The sequence below is a fragment of the Phaethon lepturus genome, unplaced genomic scaffold, assembly GCF_000687285.1.
Source record: "Phaethon lepturus isolate BGI_N335 unplaced genomic scaffold, ASM68728v1 scaffold23790, whole genome shotgun sequence".
NCBI classification, from domain to species: Eukaryota; Metazoa; Chordata; class Aves; order Phaethontiformes; family Phaethontidae; genus Phaethon; species Phaethon lepturus.
In genome coordinates, this window is record NW_010511526.1 from 19,325 (window position 1) to 28,130 (window position 8,806).

Genomic DNA, 8,806 nt, shown 5'->3' on the forward strand with positions numbered 1-8,806 from the left:
CCTCGATGTGACGGCACCGGGAGAGGCCAGAGCAAACCCTGTAACAGCTGTGACCAGCATTTCCCACTCTGCTTCGGTAGGAGGAAGCGGTATGGAAGGATTTTCTTTACTGTGTGTTATTAATAATGTTAAAGTGTTGGAGACCTTGGATAAACAGCTTGGTACTATTTTGAGATTAGAAAGTAAAAAAACAAATAAACTAATTCCTTCTACAGAAGTTTTTTAAGGCTTCATGACAAACAGGCCAAAGGACAGACCCAGCCCCTTCCAAGGGGATGAAAACATTCCCCCTCCCCAGCCCCAGTGCTGTTAACTCTGCTCCCAGCCACAGGCAGCTCTCCTAGCCAGAGGTGAAACAGTCTCCTCCGCAGCAGTTAGGAAAAAACCCCAGCATCCTGTTATCCTCCTCTTTCCACCTAACCTCCCTTGGAAAAACAAATACCCAAAGGCCCAGCAGCCAGTGAAAACAGCCAACATCTGCCGGCATGCTGGAAGGTATGCACAGGCACCCAGCCGGGAGAAGGCGGACAGGAAAGGGCTCTGGCGCAGGAGGCTGGGGCACGGGGCAAGCACGGGGTACACGAACGCTAGGAATGGTTTCTTCAGCTGCCAAAAACCTGCCCGTTCTGGAAAGGACCAAGGATATTGACGGTTTGCATGAGAAGTGTTTTTAAAAAAAAAAAAAAAAAACACAACTCACAGTTCCCTTTTCAAACCCATTTCCAGGCTCAGAAGCAAAAGCAAAGAGTCCAGTAAGACCAAAGTTAATGCTGAAACGCATCATAAGGGCGAAGATTTCATCCAAAAGATGTATATGCCCCGTAACTGCTGCCTCTACTTTGCAGAAAACATATGGATGCTTGTGAAATGGGGAGACCCAAAAGTCTTTCCGTATTCCCCCTCTATTTCTGTTTTGCTCCTTTCGCTGCCTGGGCTGGAAGAGCAGCTGTTTCAATTAAGCTATTTGCACTGAAACCTCTCCCCTTGGTTGACACATAAGGAATATATTTTATTTTGCTGCCTTAATGCTAACAGAAAAATGATGTTAAGAAAAACAACAGGAGAGATGCAACAGGCTGGCTTTCAGCTCTGCTGACCGTGCCTCAGGCAGACGAATCTACACATGCAATCTCTTCTGTCCTGTCAGGATGCCGTTTCATCAGTTTTACTGTATAACCAGATGAGAAAAAGGACCAATTTTTTTCCATTTCTCCCGCATTCATGCTCCAAAACCCCCACGCAGCCAGCCCAGCACCTGCCTCGGTGCTATCCATTGCTAAATTAGGAAATATTACGGCCGGTCACCACCGAAAACCAGTACACTGCGTATAAAACCCAAGCCTGGTTTTGAAAGGTGTGTGGCACATGCAGAGCAGCTGCAACAGATTAAAGGTGCCTCTCCTTCCCTTTCTGCCTCTGCAAGGACTCATCCCTCCACCGCAAAATCCCCCGTGCACCCAACAGCGCTCTTCGCCACGCCACGATATAAATCACTGCACAGGCAAAAACGTCCAGTGCAGCGGGATTTCCCCGGTGCAGCACACTCTGCTCGGCTCCAAGATGTAGACAGGTTGAATTTAACCCCTGGCTGCCCGACAGCGGGACCGCCTGCCTGTCCTGGCTATCGCGGGCAGCACGCTGCAGCTGGCAGGCAGGGACTCAGCAGTGGGGACCAAAGCGGGACGAGAGGACCCGCTCGCTTCTTCTGAGGAGTACGGAGCTGTGATTTTCGGCTGCCGATCCACGGGATCGACCTGTCGGACCGCGGCCACCCCTGGCTCCCCAGCGGCGTGCCCCTGGCACAGCCAGCCGGGCTCGTGGGGCGAGTTTCTTGGCAGAAGCTTGCTGCAAGGACGAGGAGGACTCCGGCGCTCAGGGTGAGACGCGGAAATCGGCAGTGGAGTGAGATCAATGACATCCGCAAGGACCAAGCGGAGGATGCTGTGGAGCCCCGAGATCTGCCCGGTGCCCTGCAGTGAGCCCTGCCCGGGCACCCGGGCACATAAACGGGGCCGATGGGACCCAGGTGCTCAGCACACGAGCTGATGTGTGAGCGATGCTTCCAGCACCGCCCTCTCCGGAGCAGGACTGGAGGAATTCCCCGACCCCAGGGGAGCAGATTAACGTGGAAGTCAATGGCGAAAGGTTAACGGGCTCAGTTAACGTCACGGGGCAAAAGCATGTCCCAGGAACGAAAGGAGGCAAATCACAGCACCTTGGGAAGAGGACACTGGCAGCTGGCATGCGGCCAGGGAAAGCAGGTTACAGCAGCAGAAAGCAGAGCTTGGTGGAACTCGCCTCCTCAAGAGGGAAATTTCCCTTCCCTTCCCTTCTCATGATGGATCGTGACCCAATTCCCCTCCCTTATCTCCTCATGATGGGTCCAAGCATGATATTTCACCTGCCAGGACATCACTAAGCATTCACCCAAGAACCCCACAAACCAGTGGCCCTGCTGCAGCTCAAGCCTAAAAGCCAAGCAGTTGGATGATCCATAGCCTCACAAACCTCAGAGAAGGAGAATAATAAAAAAAAAAAACCCACAACAGGGTGGAGAGCAACAAACACAACCCAGTTCAACCCTGACGGGGTGGCCAGAGCTGCCTGTTCACTCTTTGGTGTCTGCTGCTTTGGGTGACGCCAGCTGGGCGTGAAGGTGTTTCACAGCTATAGGCTCTCAAGGAGTTACTGGGTCTAAACAGCTGGGAAACAGGTCAGGGAAACAAGACAATTTTTATAATGCTGTTTTAATTCAGTGGAAATCAGCCAGGGAAGTGCTGGGACTTGAATTAAGGTTCCCTGGAAAGGAAAATTCAAAACCTAAAGAACCCAACAAAAAATCCAAAGTAAAGGCTGGGGTAAACACTTCCAGCTCAGACCCTTCTGTGAATGTGCAAGTCTGTGCAACTGAGCGTTTCCTCTCTTCTTACCTGTCTTCCCGGTTGCGATCCAGCGAGTAGAACTGCTTCCGGAGCCATCTAAACAGAAAGGCACAAACACGCACACACTTAGCCCCAGCTCCACAACAAGAAGCCAGTTTTTGGTTCGCTGCTCTTTCTGGAAGATGCTCAATGCCTTGAGATCGCTCCCACCAGCGAGCTTGGCTCCGCTCCCCTTCCAGAGGCAGCCTACCCTATTTTCATGCGGGCAACCTGCTCCCCTTTAAAACTGTCTCTGCTTGAAAGTGACTCCACAGATAAGACAAAAAATCAAAGGTATTCTTGTCTACATGCCTCTACGCTGAATTGCTACAGATGAATACAGGCTGCGCACACATAAAAGCATCTGTTTCGTGGTAAAGCTCCTTCTCCCTGCATGCAACGTGAGATCAAACTCTGGCCACAGATGGTGTAGCACAGCGGGTCAACAGGATTGAAGCCTCTCAAGTGCAGAGACAGGAGTGCCAGGTCAGCGTGGCTCAGAGGGGGAATGAGATGTTGTCACTGTGGTCACCTTTTTCTGTCAAAAAGGACAGAAAAGGGAAAAAAAGAAAACAAGTGCAGGACAAGGACAAGTTCCTCACCTTTCAATCTGCAGCGGGGTGGCAGCCCTTAGAGTGTCTGCCACCAGCCAGTTCAGCCCCTTGATCCACATGTTGACCTCATCCTCGGAAGTGGCTGTGGAGAGTGCACAGGAGAAATGGGAGGAAGGGGCATAGAAGCTGGTCACCGTCCCAAACCTCTGGAGGCCATCCCCAGCATCTTAAATCCTTGTTCCTTCCTTCATCCCCCTTCCGAGCTCCCTCCTGTGCAGATGCTCTGGCTGGCTCCTCTCCCTGCCGAGCTCCTGCTCGCCTCCCTCGGGATGTACACGGCTGGCTGGACCCCTCGCCCCTGCACATCACGTAGGGCTGATATCACCCGTCAGCTAACTGCAGCGATGTGATGATATCATATCACATGCTATTACAAGCCTGTCCTCCACCCGAACAGGATGAAACTCAACAGCGTAAACCTCCCTTCTTTCAAAAGCAAAGCATAACGCTGGCTGCTCCAAGTCCAGCTTAAGTCAAAGGACGAGGTGTTGAGAAAAGCTGAGACCACCACCTCACAGGTACCAGGGCTTTGTGAGTTACCGTTTGCCACCAGCAGCAGCTGGCAGCGCTTTCTCACTCAGAAGTGCAAAGCAGAAGCAAGGGAGATTTTACTACTTCATGCGTGGGGCCAGTTACCACAACGCAGGTGATGAACGCCAACATGCCAAGCTGAGATAAGCCACTTCATTTCAAGCACACATTTGAACTAGGGGCTTCAGTTCACTCAACTTTTGGGTTGACTGGGTGAATTAACTGACTTAACTAGGGGTTGAATGTGTACCCTTCAGGGAACTGGTGTCACCTTCTTCCAAAGACACCCCTTGGGGTGGTGAAAAGAACATCTGCCCAGGGATATGTTCCAGCTCACTTGTGGGAGGATGCATCAGAAATCTGGGTCTGCCCAGCCATGGCACAGCCCCAGGGCCACGAGCGCTTTACCTTGCAAGCTCAGGGTCTTCAGCCTGAATTCTGTGCCGTAGAGGACAACAAAGCAGTGAGACTGGTCTGGTCGGAAACATGGATCCTCCTGGTACCGGTCAAAGTCACGTGAATTTTTTCCTGGACGAATCTCTTTGATTTCACGAATATCCACTACGAGAGAAAGGGAAAACAAAAGGGGAGTTCAATGAATAGCTTGAAATTCCCATGAAGATGAAGGAGAAGGAAGGGCATGGATAAAGCAGCTTTAGTGATCTGAAGAGCTGGATTACCACCCATCACACGGTGACAGACCCAGGCATGCCTACAGCACCAGGGTACCAGGCTCCGAAAAGCTCAGTCCCAGGAACCGTGTGTCCCTGGCTGTGCTGGAAAGCAAGGATGGGATGGCTGCCCCAGCCCAGGCAGAGCGCTGCCAGAGCTCTTAGGACAGTGGGCAGGTACTGGGGATGGTGCCTTGTAGAAGGACTTACTGCATTCAGGCAACACTTGAGCCATCACAGCAGCATCCCCGTCATGGCATGGGCTGAAGAGGTGACCCGCACCCACAGCTCTAGCACAGCACAGCTGCAGGTGCCCCGGTCCTCCCGGAGAAGTTGCCCAGACCTCTCACCTTAGATAAGCCCTTCAAGAGCCCCAGATCGCTCCTCAACTTTTCAAAGCAGCACAGAGATCTCACCACTTATCTTGCACATCTTCCTTGCTGTGCGTACGTGGTTGTGCACGCACACAAGCCTGCAAGCACAGCCCCTTCTCGCCGGTTCCCTCGGAAGCCTCCCCAGTCCCCACCCCCATCTACCTCTGTGTCCCCCAAGAACGGCTGGATGTCTCACGTGCGGCGAGCCCAAGGCCCCACAAGCAGAGAGCAGGGCTACTGCAAGCTCCTTCCCCCTTTAGCTTCACACCTCACGCTTTCCTCTTCCTCCACCCCACATACACCTGCAAACTGTATTTTTGTTTCATCTTTTTTTTTTTTTTTTTTTTTAAAGCAAGCCATTCTACAGAGGTGAACCCTGCCCAGCTGGATGAAATCCCGTTTGCAGCCACTGTGTCTTACAAACACCACAAATTTAAGATCCACTCCTCTCCAAATTCAAGTTAGATACTGAAACTTGAGTTGATTCCTGGTTTAAGCAATTCAGTGGTGCCCCTGCCTCCCCACTTTCACCCTAAATTATGCCTGCAGTTTCTGGCATCCCCCCCTTACCCCGTTAGCATCCTCCCAGCTCCTCTGAGTGCTACCAGGATGCCCAGGGCAGTCCCTGCCTTCATACATACACCATCGTCACCACGGAAACTCCAGCCTCCCCTAGCCAAAGAGGGATGAAACGCTTATCACCTCTGGGTCATGTTCAGAAGGTCACAGAAGAAAGCACAGTGCAAGTTACCAAGCCCAACCTCTGGAGATCCAGTTGTGGTGGATCTGCCACAGCTCTGGAGCAGATTCGACTGCCTGTGGCCCCGCCATGCTTCCAGGCAGAATACCCCTCCCCACCCTACTGCCAAGTACCTTCCAGAGAGAAAACATTAGAAAAAGCATGGAAACAGACAAATCTCCAGAGATTATCTGAATTGCAGACACCACCAGGGAGGTCTGGTATCAGCTACCTGAACATATGCAAGGTGCTGGTCAGAACTAGAGCCGAGGGAGGTGGGTTAACAGCTCAGGGCTCCTACCTCTCACAGTTTTGTACATGCACATAAAATGAGACCCGCAGACTTTATTTAAACAATCCTGGCTTCTTTTTGAACCTGCGGCAGCGGCAGTGAGGGTTATCGTCCGGAGGCAAGCCCAGATTGCAGAGGAAAGCTCAGAAAGTTGCATCTCTTGCCAGGTGGGAGATGGCAGGGTCCTGCATCACGAAGCTGGTAATTCAGCTGGACAGCGTGTTACCCTGGCCAGGGCTGGGGCTGGTGACTCCAGGGAGCTCTGCTTACGTTTATGATCCTCATGCACATCCATAACATCAACGTGCTTCTTCCAGGGAATGGCTGAAGAGGGCAAGATGAACTGCAAGCAACCAAGCCATGGTCAAATGAGACCCCCACCAGATGATGGCAAGGGCAGGGCAGCAGCACCGCCATTACGTCAGGCTTCTGGGACACAGGGACAACGCTGTCCTGCAGATATTCCTTAGGTTATAGGGCTGGTGTCACATCCCAGGAGCCCTCCCTGGTGGGCGAACCCAAAGGTGACCGAGCACAAGGCAGCAGTGTGACCATAAGGGACAGCCCAGGGTGACAAGAGCTGACCCAGCGAATGGCACAGTAAATCCAGCCGTGGGGCTGCCTGGCTGCACACATGGCTGCTGAATCCCATGGTGCAGCTACAACATCATCCGGGCAGCTCCAGCTGTGGCTAGCGAAGAGGAACAGATAAATCCAACCAGCTACCTCGGAGCTGTGCTGCTCTGCAAAGGGCAGCTGTGAGCGTGCCGGAGCATTAAACACCAAGCAAGGAGAAGGAGCTGAAGAGATGCTGGTAAGGGAACATCTCGCAGGCTCCCCTCCCCAGAGGAAATTCTGGGAAAGGACTCTCATTGCCATAAAACAAAGAGAAAACAACAGCAACAAGAAAAAAAACCCACAACAAAATACCAAAACCCAAAACCCAAGAATCTTTGCTTCCTGGAAAAGTAGTTTCTTAAATGCTCAGGGGAATCGAGTAACAACATTTCTGAGTCACGTTTCCAAAGCAGATGATGCTTCTGAGCAATGTGGGATGGAGATTACTGCAAACCTGGCGTGTAATTCATCCCAATTAAACTGCACTTACTGCGCTCGCTGTGAATCGACTCGCCTTTCATTTCAATTTGCTGCAGTTTGAAACTAGACAGAAATGTGACCTTCTCATCACCCGCAGCAGGGGCCAACAGCACCGAACGGCATCGCGAGAGAAGACGCTCACTTCACGCGAACACCGCGGCAAGTCAGACATGGGCCTGGCTTTGAGGAGACTTGTTATTAAAGCCACACGAGGAACGTGGGATCCTCTCTTGGCAGGATATGCCGTGCAGCACCGTGGGTGTGCATCTGGAGATGATGGTAGCGTTGCCTGACACAGGACGTAGCCAGACCGACCGCTGCAACAACTCGCTAAAGCTCAGCAACTCGGGACAAGAGCACAGAAAGACCCAGTTCCTTAGGGCTGCAAAGGGCGGATGGACAAGCTCCCTAAAATAAGCAAGGGTGTGACTTTTTAAGGCATCACCTACCCTTTGGAAATGAGCTGGCTGGAAGTTCAAACGTTAGCATACCCTGCTGGAACCTGCCCATGTACTCACATCCTTAGGGACACAGCACGTTGCTTTAGCCCTTAAAAAACCGTATCACCATTAAGGTGTTAAGGTCTTTGCATTCAGGACATGCACAGCAGGGCTGCAGACTAATCCTGTCTTTGAAGGATGCAAGCCTTGACCAACGCAGGGGGAAAGAACCGGCAGCTGGGTTTTCATGGTAGTTTACCAGGCAGTAACTACTGAAGGAAGGTGCCAAAATATTAACGGCCTTCCTTTGCATCACGCTGCAAGTGTCTCACCGCCGCTTCGGGACGCCGCAGCGCACTAACTATGCCCTGCACTCACCTCTCGCTGCACGGAGCACCGGTGGGTTAGTGAGGGAGTCAGAAGACAGAGCTATCGTTACAAACTGCATACCTAAAATCCACGCAACGGAGAGAGCCCCGGAGCAAGCGAGGTGCTTATCGAAGACAGACGCTCGCAGGGAATTCCTAGGGCGAAGGGCAGCCGCTGCGAGGGCCGTGCACCCGGAGGGAGCGGGGTAAAAACCTCCGGCCCACGCACGCTTGCAGCTGCTTGCTCATCTCTCTCATCCTCCCAAACATGCCTGCGTGTGCCGGGAAGAAGGCGGTTTAGGGTTTGGTTTGTGCAGCCCTCTTCTTTATCGAAGACAGACGCTCGCAGGGAATTCCTAGGGCGAAGGGCAGCCGCTGCGAGGGCCGTGCACCCGGAGGGAGCGGGGTAAAAACCTCCGGCCCACGCACGCTTGCAGCTGCTTGCTCATCTCTCTCATCCTCCCAAACATGCCTGCGTGTGCCGGGAAGAAGGCGGTTTAGGGTTTGGTTTGTGCAGCCCTCTTCTTGCCTGTCCCACCCCAAGTCCTCCCTCCAGCACCCCTCTGCCAGCGCAGGACCGGGAGCCACCGCGCATGGGGGAAGGAGAGGTGAAGACATCTTGCGATACCCCCGGTCCCGCCGGGGTTTTCTCTAGCTGACTTTGCTCGTGTCAGCTCTGCGAGTTGCTGCCAGCTCCTGAGGGTAACACCAGCTTTGCACAGCACCAGCCAGCGCCCGCTGCCGAGCGGTACAAATCC

The 8,806-nt window shown here is 52.8% G+C and overlaps 1 protein-coding gene across 1 annotated transcript in view; it reads right to left on the reverse strand.

Annotated features, from left to right (window-relative positions):
- The window catches only part of LOC104618654 (1-phosphatidylinositol 4,5-bisphosphate phosphodiesterase gamma-1), a gene marked incomplete at its 3' end in the record, with an annotated part of 25,064 nt that extends 19,122 nt beyond the window's left edge, over positions 1-5,942 (reverse strand). Inside the window, exons 1-4 of the mRNA XM_010284302.1 lie at positions 5,873-5,942; positions 4,475-4,627; positions 3,524-3,617; positions 2,931-2,978 (exon numbers count right to left, since the gene is read on the reverse strand). Of these exons, the coding sequence (XP_010282604.1) occupies positions 2,931-2,978; positions 3,524-3,617; positions 4,475-4,627; positions 5,873-5,942 (365 nt within the window). The remainder of the gene's footprint in view (positions 1-2,930; positions 2,979-3,523; positions 3,618-4,474; positions 4,628-5,872) is intronic.
- Positions 5,943-8,806: the final 2,864 nt, after the last annotated feature.